The 22270-nt window shown below is 33.2% G+C and overlaps 1 protein-coding gene across 1 annotated transcript in view; it reads right to left on the bottom strand.

The window, feature by feature from the left end:
• Nucleotides 1-859: 859 nt before the first annotated feature.
• ST8SIA4 (ST8 alpha-N-acetyl-neuraminide alpha-2,8-sialyltransferase 4) overlaps nucleotides 860-22270 on the bottom strand; it is an 89517-nt gene continuing 68106 nt past the window's right edge. Inside the window, exon 5 of the mRNA XM_032275601.1 lies at nucleotides 860-5516. Within this exon, the coding sequence (XP_032131492.1) occupies nucleotides 5234-5516 (283 nt within the window). The 3' untranslated portion in view covers nucleotides 860-5233. The remainder of the gene's footprint in view (nucleotides 5517-22270) is intronic.

Raw genomic sequence — 22270 nt, 5'->3', positions numbered from 1 at the left:
CATACCTAAACCAATAAGCATTTAAATAATATTTGACAGCAGGAATAAATTATTTTTAAATATTGCCTTTTAGAAAATTGCTTCAGGTATCAAAACTCATTACAATCTGAAAGCTCTTCCATAACATCCAAAATTGAGTTCTACATGATGAGATCTGATTATAACCCCCCAAAATAGCTAGGAATAACCTATTGTATTTGAATCTTTGAAAAAATAATCATGTAAACATAAATAGCATCTATATTTATTAATTATTGTCAATGCTTCATTGTTGGTCTCCAGTAAATGTTTCAAAATTGCAGAAGGCTACAGTGGCTTCTAAAAATTACAGTTAAATATTTCTGCACAAATCAATACAGAGTCTGAAAACAGACTTGCAAGTAATAGAAAGCCATGGAAGAAGATTTAAGCATGGAGTTTTTTGGAATCGTCTCCGGGAAGGCAAATTGCAAACAGTATTAAGTGGATTGAACAGCAGTTGAAACACTAAACCAAGCATCTGCCATAGAATGTGTGGTGTGTATGAAGCCATTGTAGCTAAAATGATCCACTAACATTAGTCAGTGGGAGCATAAATTAGATATAAATGACTGTCACTTGTGAAATACTTTATCCTCTCAACCACAAACAAATGTACTACACAAAAATCATTAAGGATTCCCTAATAGTCATGGAGTTTTTCATATTGTTCATAATCCCATGCATACACTTAAAAATAAATGGTTTGCCTAATTGCCAACCACTAGGGCTAAGGGGAGTGGAAAACAAAAGCACTGACAAAACCTTCTTAAAAGTGATCACCTGATGTTGACATACAAAGTATAATTAAGGGTTTGGATATAAGAGATAAAAGAAACAGTGAAAAAAAGGATTTAATTTATTTTACAATTTTACAAATGATAAAACAATAATACCTGGTTGCTATACACAAACAATAAGAAAACAGTGTTGAACAGAATGAACTTGACAGAATAAACCTCATCTTTCAATTCCACAAATTGTATAAGAAATACTCAGTAGCAATTATTCTGTGCAGCAATGCTATCTCTGTAAACTCTTTTTTTTTCCTGCTATTTACATTTGAAACACTTGTGCTTTTGCCAAGTACAAATAAAGAAACGATATTTATTAAAAGGTGCTACTTAAATGAGAAACACAAGGCCTGGAGCCACAATCTGAAAACTGTAATTCGAATACGTTGCTAGCTTGAAGGCTTTACTTTTCTTCTTTATTATTACTTTTAAGATTTGGACATACTAGACCCTCACTGTAACTCTACGTATGAACGACATAGGATTCAGTTATAAACTAGATACCTCTTAAAGCAGGTTAGTAACTGAAGTCTCAAAAGAACTTCTTTATTCTAAAGTGGTCTTACTTATCTCCAAGGTAGTTCACAGTGCAGACCCTGAAGATGTTAGCATAATACAAATCTAGTGTGTACATATTACAGACTTAGTGTGTATACACACATATACACATATATAACATTGTATATATGCATCACACATGTCTATTTGCACTATATAGATATACCTATAGCACATATATAATAAAGTATTTCTAGGTGGGTCTTATTTGAATTTTCTTTCATCAAATACAAATAATAACCCTCACTCAATTTTTAAAACATTGGGATATTGATAATGTTTGATGGGAAAACTTTCAAAATTGTAGAGATGACAACTAGCTATACACAACTCTTCCCGTACCCCTTCCACAATTATATATACTCCCTACAATAACCACATGAAAACAACTCTTTTATGAACCAAATATCACATTATATGCATTATGTCTAACTGGCTCAATTAGAAATAAATTAATTTATTCATCCTTTTCCTGTATAGTAGCTGAATAACTAATTGGTATGTACACTACCTCTAGCATTACTTAAATAAATTGCTTTTGTAAGCATAAATATAGAAATTCCCATTAGCAATTGATATACAATTCATATGATATACAATACATGAAGACATTTGAATGCCCAGCACCTTCTTTCAGATAGAAAAACTTCCACAGTATTTTCATCAGTCCTGTGGGCTGAATCATTAGATTTGCCCAGAAAATCTATTACTTGCTAACTTTTTTTTTTTTTTCGCAACTTAACATTAATTAAAGCACAGGCTGATTAATAATGATGAGAATGTTTCCATGGCCTATTCATGTCAACAGCACAATAACAACCATGTTCTATAAAGGACAGGAATATTTCACAATCAGCTGCCTGAGCATTGCCAGGTACAGGGTTAAGTAGTAAAAAATAAATTAAAATATTAAAACCGAGTATATGATATTTTCAAAATTAAAAGAAAAAACTCCAGATATTTCAAATATGCTTTTATAATATGATTTTGTTATAATTCTTTATGCTCCCCTATTGGTTAAATCTCAACTCTTTTTCTTATTCTTTAGCCTTCATTGATCTTTCCCTGTTCCTGGAAGAAGGCCACAGTAGACAGTGAAAGCCAGAGGGCAGATGGAAAGGTATACAACAAGGAATAAAATGGGCTTGTACTGTTTGCCTTCTTTGAACCCTAAGTACCTTTAACTTAATTCATTCTTGACTATTGAAAGTTCCCTGAGATGAACAAAAGTAGTCTCAGTCGATACTGAAGCCCTTTTCTCATGCTGAGCATTTTTGGAAGTGGGCAATGTATTTAGGGAACACAAAGGATACGGTGACAAAGCAATGTGAAAAAGCTAAAAAGGCACTACTCAATGCATCTATGAGACAAACATCAATGCACAGAACAACGAATGGCTGAGATACGTGTGCTGTGGCCTTAACATTGTTTAAATGTATTTATTGAAAATATACTAAAAATGGGAAGGTGTGATGGCTCAAGCCTGTGATCACAATAATTTGAGAGGCTGAGGAGGGTGGATCACTTGGGGCCAGGAGTTCAAGACCAGCCTGGCCAACATGGTGAAACTTTGTCTTTACTAAAAAATACAAAATTAGCAGGGCGTGGTGGTGGGTGCCTGTAATCCCAGCTACTTGGGAGGCTGAGGCACAGGAATCACTTGAACCCGGGAGGTGGAGGTTCCAGTGAGCCGAGATCACCTCACTGCACTCCAGTCTGGGTGACAGAGTGTGACTCTGTCTCAAAAAAAAAAAAAAAAAGAAGAGAAGAAAATATACTAAAAATGGCAAGGTACCTTGCTACTGCTTTTTAAAAACATAGTTGAATGAGTGCCTGGATGGATTTTACCTATAAGAAATTTGCTTGTGACTTCTAGATTTTTGTTGGATTTAAATTAAAGGCAACTTGAACAGCTTATTTGCAAATAGCCCAAATTTAGATTTTATAAATAACTTTCAATTTGTTAAGTAAACCGGACTTTTCAACTTTATGTTAAAAACATGTGTCTAATTCCCTTACAATATCCAATAGATAAGAGGTTTAATTATAAAAGTACATCAACGTTCCATTCATTTTTAGCTATCAGTCTCCTATATGCATTATATTTTACTTACTTATAGACACATACATTCTCAAAAGATGTAATATTCTATATCCCAAGGTTTTACTACATTTAAAAAAATACTACATGTAATTAAAAATATTGAGAATTATACTACTTTGAATATCCTTTTCCCTGGACACACACATGCACACACACACACACACACACACACACACACACACACACTCTTCATGGTTTTTATTTATTCATTTCTCAGACTGTTTTCCCTAAGAAACAAAACATATATATTCTCCATGCCATTTCTTCTTTTCTCAAATTTTCTCCCCAAGAAATAAGAAATCAAAGGAGAAGTGAGAATGCAATGCTTCTGCTTTCTAAAGAAACAATCTACTATCATAGTATAAGTTACCAGAAAACTGGCCTATTGGTCAACTCTGTTATACATTAAATTTTTAAAAGTACTTTGTTAATAATTTCATGTGTTTCTTGAAAAAGACATGTGATATTATGACTAAGTTTAACTGCAGAATATATTGGTCAATTAAATTCATTTTAAGTGCAAAATATTGACACACAATTTTCTTGTTAAACCTCTTGAAATTAATCATCTTTGCTTTGAAAACAATACTCTATTAAAATTTATATTTCTTCACTAAGAAATTTAACAGTAATGTATAGAGCATTCCCATATTTCCATTTGAATAACAAGGGAAATATCAAAGAACTGGAAGTCACATTTCTCTATATCAATCAGGTATTTATTCTAAAGGGCAAAATGCTTCCACAAAATTATTACATAATGTAAAACATGTGGAAGACATTTCAAATGAAAATAAAGTGTGAGTTTGGAAATTTAAAAATATTTAGAGACAACTTTCACATTAATAGCAAAATAATATATTCATGTTAATCATATATTTTTTCATTAAAGAAAAATGGTTTGCTGTGTAGAAACACAAGTATAATCTTTGGTACCAAAGATCTTTTTTCTTCTACCTATTTTACCATCTTTTCTTTAGAATGGCCTAATATTACATAGTGGCACACTAATATTACAAGTTTAGCTGGTACCTTCTACACCATTGGAAAATAATATGGAGGTTTAGAGTTGTGAAAAATAAAACATTTTTTTTAAAGTCTTTGTGTGATAGATTTCCAAAAAATATAAGAAATCTAAAAATAATTACGTAAAGTTCATTTTCCTCATTCATATGTATCTCAGAAAGGATTTCTATGCACCCCAATACCCAAACCAAAAGAGATTCCAGAAGACAAACAAAAACATAAATTTAAACATAAAATTCAGACTCAGAGTCCTGACTGAAGGCATTTACTTGAGTTGTTTAATCTTATGGATTTCATTGCTCAAATTGCTTCCATCTTGATTTCTGATGACAAGGATGGTTTAATTTCCCAAGGACTGAGTTGTGTTCCTGGGGTTTCTCTTCTAATGTGCTTGGCGTTGCTGTGGGCAGCCTGACAGTGATGAACCTATTTACTTTGCTAACTAATGATGAGTGCACTGTTGGATCTTGTAAACACTACTGATTATACATTCAAACTGTATTCTTAGTGGAAGTGGCACTTACTAGGACCCTTGAAGTCAAAATATTTAATTTTTAGAGCACTTTGCAGGTATTTCATCAGCTGGTAGTAAATTTCTCATGAATGTCCTTTATCAACCTTTCAGTTAATTGGTGGATGCTGAAACCCAGCCATGTTTTGGATCCTATTTTCAAATCTTCAGAAGCATCTTCAGAAAAGAAGTGCATATTGTCTGTATGTTTCAAAATGTACTTTATTGCTTTATACACTTTCCTGTTGTCAGTTTTAGAGCTCCTCTATTATGTAGCACATTTAATGTTTTGAATTCCAATGGCATTCTGTGAGGGCTTGCATTAGAAAAGTACCTATATTTTAAGTCATCATAGTAATGATATTTGACAGCTTTTCCATTCAAATCCTTAGGAAATGGCCAGAATCCATACAGGTGAATTTCATCACAGAATCTTGTGGCAAGTGTATACATGAGGAGACCTGTGCTGGGTCTTTTGATAGGAACTTTGTTGGTCAGCCAGTAGCTGGAAAAACAAAAAACAAAATCAAGAAGAATTTAGAGAAACATAGAGCATATCTTATAACAATTACATGATGTAGAAAATTTAAAAGGTATCTTTATGAATAATATTTTAAAGGATAACTGAAGAAATATTTTTAAGCATTTAGAAAATTTGATGCTTTTAATTTATTTTTTCTTTATCCCTTATATTCTTTCTTATTCTTGAGGTTAAATAAATACCCAGGGGACCTGGGATGTAGGTAAATATTACTCTAGAATCTCAACTTTGAAATGAACCCATAGCAAACATTTATATAATAAACAGAGTAACATTTTCTCAAAAGAATTAAATATGACTGCACAAGTCATGATCATTGGGTACAGATTAAGTAATCCTCCTAGAAAAAAATAGATGGAAACTGTGGCTACAGATTTTCAAAATGTTGATATTACAATTAAAAATCCAAGGAAAAAAGCTTTATCTATGTTATATCAACTGATTTATTCAGCTCCATTTTCCAAGTCACATTTTACTAAAGCAAATTAGAAGACTTACTTCTATTCACATAAGAACAACAACAATAAAAAAAGTTGTAGAATAATTGATAGTTTACCACTTATACCATTTAACATTTTATTAAATAGGTAAAATATATTTCAATGCTTATAAGTATTTTATAGGCAATAAAGTATGTCAAAATGTTTAAATCCATCATTGCTACCAAACATTGGTGTGAAAAGCACGCAAACTCACAAATTAATCATCACCTCTGGAAGAAAGGAGGCTTCCAACATTTCTTGGCATATTCATTTCCTTAAGGACAATGATCTTTTTTGAAAGCAGCTGAAAGAGTGTGGATTTTTTTCTTACTTTTAAAGTTGTCTAATTATAAACACAAAACCTTAATATGTTTTTAAAATTATTTAGATTTTACTATTGTCTTCTATTTGGAGAGATACGTACTCTGTCATCCAAATTTAAGGGGAATATTATGTTAGATTTGGATGGTTGCTGTATTTAATAAACTTGCTTTAGATTTAACATAGTATTATTTTCCTCTTTTCTCTTTTTTAAAACTTTTATAGTGCTTTCCAGGAGAGATAAAATACATCTAGAGTACTGAGTATGAAAAAACTTAAAGTGATATGTTACTTCATTTCCTTAAATAAATTTATACTTTTAAACTTCACTGGAAACATCCCAAACAGGAAAAATATACCTGGCCATTATAATTCTATATTTTGTCTTTCATCTTCTCCCTTTTCCCAGTCAGGATTAGCCTTACATATTTTCTCTTTTTCTCATTTAGTGAAGGCTGTGGGCTAAATATTTTGAGCTGTATAAAATGTGTTATGAACCCTTTGATATCACAGTTGTTTTAAGACTGTCTGTTATCCATAAAGAAGGTTTTATAAGGAATTTTCAGAGAAGACCATCTAGGAATTTTCTCATAACTCACGGGAACTGAATGAGCAAAACCATAACCTATACACTATTGACATAATGTGGAATCCATAGACATTGATTCTAAGCCAGGAGCATAGTCAAACTTCTTCGAAGACTTTGAAGAAACTATGATGTGGCCTGAAGCACTCTGGGCTTTGAGAAAACAAGTGTTTTTTGTTTTGTTTTGTTTTGTTTTTGTTTGTTTGTTTTTTTACATGAAATAATGATTATGGAAAAGTGTTGTGAATGTGATCTGTGTATGGTTACAGATGTTAGGTGATTAAGTTGGTTAGTTAAAAATGTATCTATTTATAAATGTTTAAGCCAAGCAAATTCAAATTCAGTTAAAAAAAAGAGTATTTCCACTAAGCAAAGTCCATGATTAGAAATAATTTGGCAGTATGAGGGTTATGCTGATTTATTTCTAAAGTGAGAAAAATGCTGCTATACTACTTGTATGAAGCTCCAAGTTCTAAATATCAACGAATGCTTTCTATTTTCTAATTCTGGAGAGATTTTTTAGAGGTTTATATAACTATGACTGCTCATAGACAAATACCAAAGCAATTTCTATATGCAATACAAATAAGTAACTACAATGTCAGAAATGTTGAAGGCAAAATTATTGGGTTACATGCTTTAAAACAGTGTCAGAGATGTGCAATCAACCTTTTTTGATACAGGGCATCTTATGAGGTATCACAAATAAAATATCACTGAAGTGTCTTGAAAATGAAACTGATTGCAAAGCATCTTATTTGAAAATAATGAGTAGAGTGGCTTTAGAAACTTCTTTTGGTCTTGTTTGAAATAAATAACTATATGCAGTTGAAATATTGAATTAATTTAGCTTTAGAAATGTTAACAGAAAAATTAGTTGGTGATATTTGATTTGCAATACTTTGAATAATATCAAAGAAAAATATGCCATCAATATTTCAGGACATTTTTGAAGAAACAATACAAAATAAATGCCACTTATCCTATTGATTTCTAAAAAGTGTCACAGAAAAATACACCTTAATAAATGGCATCAATATGTAACACATAAGTTGGAAAATGCCTTAAATAAGTCAGGCCATAAGTAATAACATTCTAAAAATTTAAAAACACAGATCTGATCAAATGCAGTCTATAAGACTATATTTTGTGTTTATTATCAACCTAATATTGTGCCTGAAATTGTATAGGCCAATCTAAATTATTGCAATTCAGTATTTGTCCAGTAACAAATTCTACATGTAAAAATAACAAGAATAGACATTCTTTCTAATTCTGTTAGCATAATTGGTTAGATAATATTAAAAGGTAGAGCCCAGACTGTAATTTTGAAATCCATACCTGAATGTATCCACCTTTATACAATTTGATATTTAAAAACTGCAAATTTTTATGGAGTATATCAAAAATAGAATATTAAGTTGTTTTTCATCCTCGTTGGAACGAATATTAAATTGGAAATAATACATTGATAAAATCATGGAATATTCACACTGTTTCAGTACAACATGTTCTAATTTTTACTTCAAATGTACATGTTATAGTTTAAAATTTAGCAAAATTTTAAATTCAATAATTTAGCTTGCATACATGTATTTCTTTTTATGTAAATTGTAAGCTGCATGTCTAAAATTTGAAGGAAAAAAAATCTGAGTAAGAAAAATATTACCTATAATCCAACCACATAAAGATAATTACTGCTACAACATGTGGCATCCTTTTTCTTCTCTGGCTGATTTGGATCTTAATATATGTTATATTCATACATAGACATATACAAATTATTTTTTATCAGAGAGGCTATGTTTTATTTTTAATATTACTAATTTCCTCTGTCCTTCCTTCCTTTCTTTCTTCTATCCTTACTTCCCTCCTTTCTTCCTTCTTTCCTTACCTTTTGTTTTATTATTATACCTTCTTCTGTCGTATGAAACATTCAGTCTTGACTATATGTGTAAATAGAACATTTATAACTATTTGATACATTTGATAGCCTCTGTAGATCTCACTTCTCTCAACGTGAAAGCTCTGTTTTGGCTAAGTGAGGTGTCTTATATGCTCTACCTCCAACATATTAGTTTCATTTCTTACTTCAAACAAAGTCAAAATATGAAATGTTTCTACCCACCAAATCATTGTGCTCTAGAAGGCTATATTTATAGTCAGAAGATACAGCTTTGAATTTGTGATATGTTTATTGGTACTTAAGAAAGCTGTGTCACTTCCTTGGAGCTCAGTTAACAATATTTAACATAAAAAGTTGTGATTCTGTAAAAGAGATAGTAAAGGTAAAAGATCCTAAAGCTTGACATATAATAAATAATACTACTTGACTTTCAACATATCCCAAAACAATCGTTCTTCCATCCCACTTCTCTCTTGGAAACTTCTGTGACTACAATATTGACTGGACAATTGTGGTCATGTCACATAACCTCAGTGGAAATGTTTCCTTAATTGTGAAACAAATATTTAATTCTACAGCTTTGGGGTTTCCTCTATAAAATTATATTGTAGTTTCAATCTTCTCTGTCCATGAAATTGTGTGAAACATGCTTATTCCTTGTCTCTTTCCTCCTCACCATTTTGTTCTCTTTCCTTCCTTCTTTTCAATACACTGAAAAGAAAAGAAGGTACCTAATAAACACTTATTGATTTTAAATCCAGTATGATTTTATATTTTATCTCATAATAAAAACAGATAATAATCACCTGATGAGTCAAAATACCTGATTATTTCAAGCAACCAGGGTTTTAGAAAAAAAAAGTTATATTTAACAATATTGACACTAAGGAGAGCTCACGTTCAACATATTGACAGACACAAAGTATTCGTTTGTATTTATATTTAAATAAAAATGTCTAAAAGGTTAGAAGTATTACATTGGTGCAAAAGTAATTGCGGTTTTTGCTATTGAAAGTAACGGCAAAAAAACATTGTGGTTTTTGCTATTGAAAGTAATGGCAAAAACTTCAATTAATTTTGTACCAACCTAATAATCATATTTTTTCCTATGAAAATGTTATTCTTCTTCCAAAAATCAAATGTGACAATTTCTAGAAGAATTTGAATATAGAGGATAGAATCTCACTGTGCCAATAGTTGTAATTTAATGTTATATTATAAGCAAACTTTTCATTAATGAGCCCAGAAATTCTTCTATCTGGAATGTGAGATGAAGTGTATAACAAAATATAACTTTATACTCTTAATTCATAAGTCTCCTCTATTTCTCCTCTCATATTTAACATTCGATAACTGAGATTTTTGCTTGATATCCCTGGAAGACTACGTTAAGTGTAAAAATATGGCTTTTGATCTTCCAGTCTAAATTAATTTGAGATATTATAAAATAATTGGTTTTTTATAATTAATCTTTGCAGGAAATGTCTGCACAACCCCAACTCTACAGTCACCCCAGAAAGCTAACAGAGACCATTTATGATGATATGATTTTTCCACCAAAAATCACAGCATGGAGCAAGAATAAATATATGTGTTTTGAGATTCCATCAGTCACATTTATCAATATGTTTGTTCATTCTTATGAGGAGTATATGTGTATCAGCTGTATAACATGGAACTTAAAGCAGTCATCCCTGGACATATTGAAATGGAATACCTCTGCTGTTTTCTTCCCAACTGTTAAAATAGTCCTGTCATTGTATTCTAGTCTGCAATATATTACGTAAAACACAAACAAGTTAATTTTGTTTGGAAATTATTTTGGTACAGTTCATGATACCTTTTAAGATTATGAAATGGCTTGTGCTGCCAGATAAAGCAGGGTTGACAGCAAATTCTTCAAATAAAAATGGAACTTCCAGCGCTATACTTGCTGAGAATAATTCACTCTGCTATGAATTAATCCTTATAGTGTGCCAGACAGACAATAAGTGATAGATCTTAAATTTTCTTCTAATGCATGTAAATAAAGGGACAGAGAGGTGTAATGAACAGGATTTGGCAAGCTAAGAATAAACCTAGGGGTAAAAGGACAAGCAGTTATCAATAAGTAACAATAAGAATAATTTATTGAGTATATATAATGGGCCAGAGACAGTATAAAGAGTTCTATATATGGTGCTTTTTCATTTAATCCTGATGGAAAACCTATGAGTAGATGTTATGTCATAGATGAGGACATTGAGGTTTGGTGGTGATAGGAAAGGAAGGATAAACAATCAATGTAAGGTCACAGAAGTTGTAGGTAACAGGACAAAGATTTAAGCTCACATATACCTGACCATAACTATTTTAATTTTAACAAAATAAATTGTATTCTTTAGCCACTTAAGAACATTCAGCTTGGAGTAGCGAAACCTTAGGATCATTTTCAACACAGAGTTAATTGAGTTAATTGGTGGAAAAAAGTAAATAATGATCTACATGGTGTTACAGTGATTAACAAGCCAGTATCAATAATAATTTTACTTTCTATGTATGAAGATTTTTGGGAATTTTTTTAAAGGTAAATAAGAGATGACCAGTATAAAAGGCCCACTTTTCACATGTACACGTGTACACTTCCAAAAGTACTTGAAGTTAGAAGACAATTTCGTACTTTCAATATATACATATATTATTTAACCACATTGCAAATGACAAAGGCAATGACATGGTACCAAAGGGTTAGAATTTCCATGCAGAGTTGCATGATGCTTCTGAAGGTATTTTGAAGTGTCATTAAAGTGAAAGCAGAAGTTTGTAACTTTAAGAGGTCAATTGTTAATATTTTTTCTATGTGCCCTTTGTATTCAGAGCTCTGTGTTAAGTAGCTGAGAAGAAAGTAGAAAATCTTTCCTACAGAAGCCCTTCAGAGTATATATACAGAAAATGCTTTAACAAACTTTATAAGCTTAATTCTTCAGAGGCATAAAGGACTCATGGCATGAAGAAAGGAATGGGAATACTACTTTATGATCAGTTATCACTATATTCTATTCAGTACCAATGTATGTTATCTGAGGTCTATCACAGAAACAAGGCTTTGCCCTTAACTCTGAGTTTCACCCCTCTTCTTTTTATCTGGCTATGCACATTGTTACATCCAGGTGGATCCAATGTTAAGAAATTCTAGATCTACCTATTCAAGTTGGTTTTAGCAACTATCTCATATTTAGTGAATATATAACTCTCATTATTGTGATATTAGTAATTTTACTTCATATAGTTTCAAATCACTTTCACGTGATCCTCATAAAATATTACAATATATGCTACAGAATATATTATCATCCCTACTTCATAGAGGATGCAGTTGTGGCTTAAGACGTGAAATAGCTTGCCCAGTTTTTCTCAGCCAACAAGCCGTACGTTGGTATGCTGGTGAATGCTTAAAGCAGATACTGGGTGTGGGGAGTCCGTGCTGCTAATATATAAGATTTGTCCATTTCTGTGGTGTAAATGTTACCATCATGGCTGCTTTCAAGCTACAAACCTGACATTAGTGAACACTGAATTAAGAAGAGATGGCCCAATCAGATATTGCAAGACCGTACAAGCCAGCTCCAGTACACTGCAGGCTGCAGAGGAGACAGAAAATATTCCTCCTGACCTGTAGCTTCATAAGTTTTGAACAAGAAAAGTCAATTAAAAAAGTTACTTAGGAACATTTTCAGGTATTAGTTGTTTATTCCATTTGTAAAGAGAGAAAATGGAATATTATTATTATCTAATAAAATTAGAAACAGAAGTGATAAATGATGTTTTTATTTTGAACTCATATTCACCACAATGCTAGATATACAATAGGTACTTAAAATGCTTATTTAATTTATTCTTGTTGGTATTTTAGAGATTTGTAATGTTAATTAAATGGAACCTTCTCACAACTTGCCAATCCTTGAGTAACAATATTCAATAGTGAGAAATTATTGGGAAAAGCTGAAGCCTGGCTTTGCTTTACCTTTGTTAATGATGTAATCTTGGACAAACCATTTAAACATATTCAGACACAGTTTACTCACCAACAAAATGAAGATCTTAATATGGTTTCACTATATCTACAACTTTCATTTCTATTTGACCAAAAGTAGTATGAATTCAGAATAAAGAACATGAGAGTCCATCCAACATAGCAGTAGTCTAATCTTCACATCTTGCTGGCAGATACTAACTACCCCTGCTTTATCTGCCATAACATGCAGTGTTTCTCTTAAATTGCATTACAGAGCTATTTGATAAGATCATCCCTACTGAAAAACTTACAACATAATTTCCACTTTCCTATAATACTTGTTACTAGGGGTGATATTACGTATTCTCCTGACAAATTCATAATTAATGTATTTCTTTCAAATTTATTTATTTTAATTGACATATAAAATTACATGATTGGTTATTAAAAACATGATGTTTTGATAATGTTTGATTATCTGAAAGTTATAAAATAACCCATTACAATTTCAAACCTAAGCTAATGTAAGAGAATGAAGTCACAGGAAAATGGGATTTTGCCGAAAAAGGAGAAAAATTAAACAAAAACAAAAATAACTGAAGAGAATACTCTGGACTTTATTTAACCATGTCAGATTGTCGAATGGAATTAAAATAGATGTCTCCCAAACTACATGAGTGATTCAAATCATCATATGTGGGCTAGATTTTGGTGAAGGGGAATTTTAAAAATAAGCATCACATAATAGATGGATTATAACTGCATTTAGTAAAATATCTTTTGGGAGTTGTCAAAGATAATGTTTAAAATCTTAAGCTGGTAAATTTGAGGCAGAGCAAAAATGAAACAGATGTCAAACCACAGATGTTAAAGGCCTTTTCTTTTAATGCATTACCATTTTTAATGACCTTCACTTTTAATCCTTCTGAGAAAAAACTGAAACTCATAATCAAAACTGCCAGAATGAAGAAGTGGTGACGTATAAAAAGTGAAATACTAGAAAAACAGAAGAGAGATGGTCTTCTGAAGCATGATAAAGGAGTTAAATTAGATTAACACTTAAGTGCTCTTATGAGATCAGATTACTTTTTGAAAATAAAAATCCACGGAAACTACATTTTTCTTACTAAGATTGAAAGGAAACCATGAAATCATTAATCACAGGACATGGAGTCCTATGAAGAAAAAAAAATCCTTAAAAAACAAGGGTGGTAGTGGTGTAGGTAACCCTAAAGCTTAGTAAAGTGGATTAGACAGGGAAGATGAGCATGATCTAGGTGCTCATCCATGCAGATTTTTGCCTTACATTAACATGGAGTTCAAGGAGGCACTTAGAGACTTTACTTCCATATTCCCCAGCCTATATGAAGTTAGCTTCCCAATGAAAGTTAAGTTTACTGTGACAACAAAATATAAACAAGTCTTCTAATGGTCTGATGATCTTATTTTAGCTTGATTTGGACTATTTACAAATGGATATTCTCAGTTTACACCAATAAATCAGGTTACATTAACCTCCCAGACAGTTTTCCTAAAATCAATTTCAAGAAAACTAAGAACAAACAAATGTGATCTATATTCCTTTGAATAATGTAAAATTCTTTCTATCAAAGTACACTAAACATCAGTCAAAAAGCAGAGTTCTTAAAGCCCAGCAAATGACTAGAATTAAGATAGCCATAAGCAAATTCTAAGTGGTTGCTAAAAGCATTCCCAGTAAGTATCAAACCAATAGCATTTGGGGAGGTAGGTCAAACATAAACCTTTATTCTCTATTTTTATTCCTGCCATAAAGGGGGCAGATACTGCAGGGGCACTGCCCATTTAGACAATTGACTTGTCCCTGGCACAAATTGAAGACTCAAAAAAGACTTTTCATAAGCATATAAAAAGGAATTTTCCAGCTGTGGAAAACCTCCATGAAGGAATAATGCTCAGACAACGTCAAGGATGCAGGCTTTGGATTTTCAATTACATTCCAAAGCCACTGTTATAATTCTGCTCCAAAATATTAGAGGAAAACTTTCAACTTTTAGTCCTGAAACTTTAAAGGACCATAAGATGATATGAAATATTTTTCATTAGGCAAATATTATTAAATACCTGCCTTGTTTTTTCCCCTCTACATGTCAATCTCTGTTTGGTGAAAGGTCAGTCTTTTCAAACCATTGCTAATCCTTTACTTTTTGTTAGTCAGTGATGATACCTTCCATACATTTTAGGCAGAATCACTTAATTTATAAACTGCATTTATAAAATGGTTGCCGAATTCAAGAACATTAATATAGAAAAAGTTTCTAAAATAATGTTAATGTTCCTAATGAATAACTTCGGTACAGTGAAAAATCCTAGGACTTTGAATGGCGTCAGCCTTCAGAATGCAAGTGCTAAGCCTTGGCTAGTCCTTGTCATGTCTGTGTTTCAGATTCCTGATCTCTAAATTTGGGCATAAACATCTTCCCTTTAGGAATGCTGAAGCAATTGAATGATACTATACAAATAATAATTCACTGTAAATTATGAATCAACACATAAATGAAATGTAATATATCATGTTGAAGCAACCACATTAACAAAGTCCAGTCACACTACCTATGTACATGTGTCAGAGGAATTTGAACCAAAGCAACTCCATCACGAATAGGAGCTGGGTAAATAAGGTTGAGACCTACTGGGCTACATTCCCAGACAATTAAGCATTCTAAGTCACAGGATGAGATAAAAGGTCAGCACAAGACACAGGTCATAAAGACCTTGCTGATAAAGCAGTTTGCAGTAAAGAAACCAGCCAAACCCCACCAAAAATCCAAGACGATGATAAGACTGACCTTTGATCATCCTCACTGCTACACTCCCACAGTGCCATGAGAGTTTACAAATGTCATGGATGTCAGGAAGTTACCCTATAAAATCTAAAAAGGGAAAGTATGAATAATCCACCTATTGTTTAGCAGATAATCAAGAAATAAAGATAAAAAAAAGGCAGCCAACAGCCCTTGGGGCTGCTCCGTCTATGGAGTAGCCATTCTTGTATTCCTTTACATTCTTAATAAACTTGCTTTCACTTTATTCTGTGGGCTCACCCTGAATTCTTTCTTGTCTGAGATACTAGAATTGTCTCTTGGGGTCTAGATTGGGTCCCTTTCCCGGTAACACAGGCTCGTATAGCACTCAACCCAACTAACAAATTTAAGTTCAGTTTCATTTAACTCTTGTTTTTATTTAAATAATTTAATGAATTAGTGCCTGAATTATACAACTAGGGCTTGAAATCATCTAGTAAAACAAAACAAAACAAATTGAAGAAACAAAAAATTCAATAGTTGCTTTTTTAGGACTTGAAAAGGAGAGAAAAATGATCATGTGGTATCTATCTAGAGTGTGAACTATACAATTCAACTCAATGTAGCAATCATGAAATTCACTTAAATTTAGAGGCACTGCCTAAGACAAACATTTATTCTATACAATTTGTTTTCTTTCTGTTACACTGGTATAATAGAAATTCAAAAATGAAAGCCACAAACTTTTTACTGACACTTTGAATAAGAATATAAGTTGATAGAGATAATTAACTCAGACTTTATAACAATAAACTTAAAGATGGTGAAACATAACTTTCTTTAAAATGAAAATGTGATTGAAATGGCTTTTTGTTGTTGTTATTGTTCAAGAGGAATATTTCCATAATAAAGCCTCTCAAATCACTTGTTTGATGATTGATTCTAGTTGGGCAAAAAATCTGAAGAAAGACCATCTGTGGGAGTTAGTTTACAAAGAAGTGTGTAGTATTCTTGACCATCTGCTTCTCTTTTAGTACATTAATGTAATATTGTTTGATACTGTCTTAAATTTCATGCATAAACTGCAAAAATGCATGTACTACAGGTAGAGTGCAGAAGGCAAGAGAAGGATCTAGGGTATACATAGGTTCAAAAAGAAAGTATAGACTACTAGAGGATAAACTCCATTAAAATATTGGGAAATATTAAGTATAAAATATTAAGAAATCTCATATTGCATCTCTAATGGGGTTACTTAACTAAAAAAAAAAAACCTCTGAATTATCTCAGTTGCTATATTAATATTATTATTTGGAAGAAGGCTGCAAAGCCTTAAAATTTATGAGAACTCTTTAAAGGATATCCAGAGGATTCCACATTTTGTACAGATAAGGAAAAAAAAGTCCTTTTATTTGGGGCCTAACAATTGTGTATTAAAGCAAACTCAGGAACTCAGGGACTCTGTTATATGGCTAAGGAATTTTACATTACAGAATCTAAAAAGAAAAAAGTCAGGGGGCAAGGTAAGCCAACCCATTCAGTTTCTTTCTTTTTTTTATTGTGCTTTAGGTTCTGGGGTACATGTGCAGATCATGCAGGATTGTTGCATAGGTACACACATGGCAATGTGGTTTGCTGCCTCCATCCCCCATCACCTATATCTGGCATTTCTCCCCATGTTATTTCTCCCCAATCTCCCCATCCCCCGCTGTCCCTACCTCAGTCCCCCACAACAGACCTCCATGTGGGATACTCCCCTCCCTGTGTCCATGTGTTCTCCTTGTTCAACACCCACCTATGAGTGAGAACACATGGTGTTTGATTTTCTGTTCTTGTTTCAGTTTGCTGAGAATGATGGTTTCTAGATTCATCCATGTCCCTACAAAGGACACAAACTCATCATTTCTTACTGTTGCATGGTATTCCATGGTGTATATGTGCCACATTTGCCTTGTCTAGTCTATCATCGATGGGCATTTGCGTTGATTCCAGGTCTTTGCTATTGTAAACAGTGCCGCAATAAACATACGTGTGCATGTGTCTTTATAATAGAATGATTTATAATCCTTTGGGTATATACCCAGTAATGGGATTGCTGGGTCAAATGGAATTTCTATTTCTGGGAGTTTCTTAAGTAAATAAGAAAATACACCTAATGGGTTCCTCCAATAGCTGCCTACACAAAAGACTTAGTAAATATGATCCTTAGGCCAGGCACAGTGGCTCATACCTGCAATCACATCACTTTTGGAGGTCAAGGTGGGAGGGTCATTGAGGCCCAAGGTGTGAGACCAGCCTGGGCAATATAGCAGGACCCTGTCTCTACAAAAAAGAAAAAAAAATCGCCAGAAGTAGTGGCATATACCTGTAGTCTTAGTTATCAGAGAGGCTGAGTTGGGAGGGTTACTTCAGCCCAGGAGTTTGGGGTTACAGTGAGCTATGATCATGCCACTACACTCCAGGCTGGGTGACGGTATGAGACATTGTCTTTATAAAAGGAATAAAAGTAATATATTTTACCAGATTATTAGAACCTGCAATTATTCACTGTCAGAGAAACATATAGATTCTTAGAGTGGGATAGAAGAAGTAGCAAAATAAATATATTTGTTTTGATTGGGTTCAAATCATATCGTTTAATTTATTTTGCAATTCAAAATATTACTAAAGAATTACATAAATTTCATGTTGTTTTTTTTTAAAGGAGGCAAGGGTTAAATAAACTTTGAGGATGGTCTATGAATTCTACTGAATTGTACTTTATATATTAACATTAAACTTTCTGTATTAGTGATGATTGAAATTAAGTATTCAATTCACAGAAATAAGAAGTGCATTAGTATTTGCCTTTGGATAGCTTACATTTTTGTTATCAAATTCTATCTGTAGCAATATGAAGTTCTCGATTTGCAAGTATTCAGTTATTCACATTTATTCTAGACCAACTGCCAATCAGATTGCTTTCATAGACTTTAAAGAAAGCTAAGGATACTCATTATAATTGGTCTTTCCACTGCAAGAATTATTAGGTCAGAAACAGGCTTTGAAAGTGCAGGACCATTATTGAACTCTGGACATTGAGTGGCGTTTTAGGTCTGGCCACTGGCTATTGTAAGGAAAGTATATTATTTGTGAATAGGATATCGATGTATAAACAAATGTGCCTTTTTTAGCCATAGAATTAAGATCTTAGACAGACATTTTTGTCATTATTCAAAATGAATAATCTCTTGTAGAGAGATTATTCGCCTAATTTACAGCTTGTAGAGAGCTTATCCTAACACTGCATTGCCAGTAAGGCTCAATTTGACTTGCTTATGTAAGGGTCAAAAATATAATTATAATTTGTATGACTACATAAAATACCATTCAGCAGAACAAACACCTCCTTGTCAAAGGGATGGCTCATTTCTTTCTCTCTTAACGTTTCACCAGCACTTACTATAGTTCCAGAATTCCAGTTATTTTGAAGAATATTCTTACTGGATAGAAACACAGGCAACCTGATAAACTTTTGGTTGGTTTGAAGCAACTTAAAACTTTTTTAAAATATGTGGTTCTATAGAATAAAGAAATTGGAATTATATGGCAATGCTAAGAAATGATCTTGTTTTCTTGCCACACTCCCTGGCCAGTTCCCCTATTCGTTGTTTCTCGTCTATATTTAAGAGCTGACTACAGACTCCAATGTGGGAAAACATTGCTCTTTTTCAAACAGAAGTTCTACTTAAGTTTCAATTTCCAGTTGATTCATCAAAACAAAGCTGGTTCAGAAAGGGGAAAAATTACAAATTGCTTACATCTGTTCAGTGTAAAACATTATTCATAATCTGCCAGTGATGATGGCTAAGCCATCTGGGGAATATGATAGGTACTTGGGGCAAAAATAAATAAATAAAATCTGTCACAGTGCAATGAAGTGACAAGTGTGAAGGTCTGAAGGTTACTCTGTAGTTCAGTTATGGCTTTCAGTTATTTTGGGATATATAAGTTCTAAATTTATATGCAAACAAGTAGAAACACTTATCTGCTGAACATTTTTACATAACAAGCATGAACATACTTGTTAAATTAATGAATTATTGGAATCAAGAGTTTCTGAGATAAACAAGTGAAACAAATTGTTATAGGTATCATTAGGTAATAGATCATTTCATTCTAATTAATAAAGTATCCATGTGAGTATCCTATTTAGTATATAACATGTATAGTTATATGTTATATATTATATTTATGTATACAATTAAATATAATACATTAATACATGGAGTCATATCTGTAAACATATATAACACATGTAACTTTATATCTCCAGTTTGCTATTCAGATATATATATGTGTGTGTGTGTGTGTGTGTGTGTATGTGTGTACATGCACACACATACACACACACACACACCCGGAAGGAAATTTCCTCCCTCAATTTTTATTACCACTTATTTGGCACAACTGTGGGTTGATGTCTGTTAATTTCTTATTAGAAAAATGCTTATCAAATCACTAATTATAATCACCGGGCTTCTCCTGACACTAATGGTACAAGTTAGAAGTTTTGAAGTTCTATTATAAATGTGTTGCTAACACTATGCATTTGTCAGAAGTTGAAGAGAATACGTTCAACATCAAGAAATAAATATAAAATGAATCTAGGTTGTGAAAACTCTTTTTCAGATGTGTCATTGATGTAGCTTGGATAATCTATAACAATTTTGTCTTCTTTGAGGAAGAAGGGAAACTGCATATCTTAACTCTGTATGGTTTTAAAATGTTCCTTGCCCCTCTCAGATATAAACTAAGATAAATATGCCTTCAGAAAATGCTCAGCAATCAGAGACGAGAAGAGGTACTGGGGTCACTAGCACACATCTGCATAATTAGTATAAACCATCCTGTTGAAAAAAACTCACATTCAAATATGACTAGAGCTGCTATGCATTTGTATTCATTCCACCATGGAAACAGTTTGAATGCTTTTCTCTGAGACTTATGTATCCCAGTGACAGCTGCAATGCCACAATATGCTGAAGTGGCTCATCTTGACAGGTCATATCCTGGATTTCACATTCTGAATGGCAGCTGGGATGCCACAGTGTTTTCTCACAGTGGGTGGGCCCTGTATTTAATCAGGCCCTTCCTGGCTTCAGAGACAAGCTGCACGTGTGTCCACAGGCAAATCTAAGATATCCAGGATGTACCTTTGTCACCCTTGTTCCTCCCTAAATAGCATTGGCATTCACAGCAGCAATCTGCGGCTCTGCAAGAACAGAGCAAAGTGCCTTTTAAGATCACAGATGTCCTATGTTTTATTGTAGCACTTTGCCCTGATGCCCCGTGCAACATCAGTACTGTACAATGTGGATAAACACTGGTTAAGTGATGCAAATTTCAAACTGAAAATGATCTCCATATCCATTTAGCTATGCATATACAGATGTATATACTGAAGCAAAAATAAAACACTCTAATTTACAGTTCTGGGACATCTGACTAATCAGAGCGAATCTGTGATTACAACTACAAAACTTGAGTCCACTCTCATTCACTGGAAAGTAGATTACCTGTCTTAGCAGAGCCTGGGGTTCTGGGGGAGTTTTCACTTCTTGGGTTCATTACACACTGGGGCCTGCATAAACCAACCACTGTGTAAAACCCTAATGATCTGATGAGTAATAAATTGATATGGGCTGAAATGAGGAACATTTCTGTCAGCCTTTCAGAATTCCTCTTTTGTGCCAGGCAAGCAGCTTTCGAAAACATTCACCCACAGCACTCTGAGAAAGCAACTTTCCAGTACCCCTTAGGGTCAGTGTGCTTTGTGCTGGCTCCAAGCTCCATTTTTCCCTCTCAGAGACTTCAAAAAGAAATACCTCTTTGAAAAACCCTGAAAATGACTCATTGTGGATCAAAAGATTTTCCATCAGATGGAAACTTAGGTTGGGTTTAAGATTTCTAATATCACGTCTTTGCTAAAAGGCTCCTCTCAGGCCAAAAGTTTATTTTGCCTCGGATTCCTCACTCTTGGGACCCCGTAGACATCTCAAGGGCTATTTCCCTTGCCTAAACCTGCACTTTGCCTCTAGAAAATCTAGGTGGAAAAGCTTTAGAATTCTAGAAGAGGATCGGCAGTTTGTGTGGCATGTGGAAGATCCTTAGTCTACAGGCAGTAGTTCAAGTCAAAAGAGGTAAACTACTAACCCTTAGTTAAGCAAAGGAACAGTTACCTTTTTTCAAAGGCCCATATTCCTGAGAAATTTTCTTAGCAGGTCTGAGACTCAGAAGAATTTTCATTAGCTTAATTATGACAGCCAGGAAAAGAACAAAGCCTTGTCAAGTGACTCACTATGAAATGGCTATGAATTCTGAGGCAGGCAATATTTGAGCTCAAAACACAGCCCAGTGACATATAAAAGTAGTGTGGGAATAGTCGTTTGTAGGTGTAGGGCTATTCCCAAGTCACACATTTTTACCTAGAAACTGTGGATATTCTGCACATAGGAGCATCAGTGTGTATTCACGCTTGCTCTCACCTTACCGCCATGTTCTGGCATTTTTGGGCTAATTGCCAAGAGAATCCCAGTGAACAGTGCCTGGTGAGCCCCTACACCAGTGTGAGCCAAGCAGTTGTCCCCAGAACTCTCTCCCTTCG

This window comes from Sapajus apella, unplaced genomic scaffold (assembly GCF_009761245.1).
Source record: "Sapajus apella isolate SASKATOON/1434 unplaced genomic scaffold, GSC_monkey_1.0 scaffold1, whole genome shotgun sequence".
Taxonomy (NCBI): Eukaryota; Metazoa; Chordata; class Mammalia; order Primates; family Cebidae; genus Sapajus; species Sapajus apella.
The sequence above is the reverse complement of the archived record's forward strand: the minus strand, read 5'-3'. Positions and strand labels throughout refer to the sequence as shown.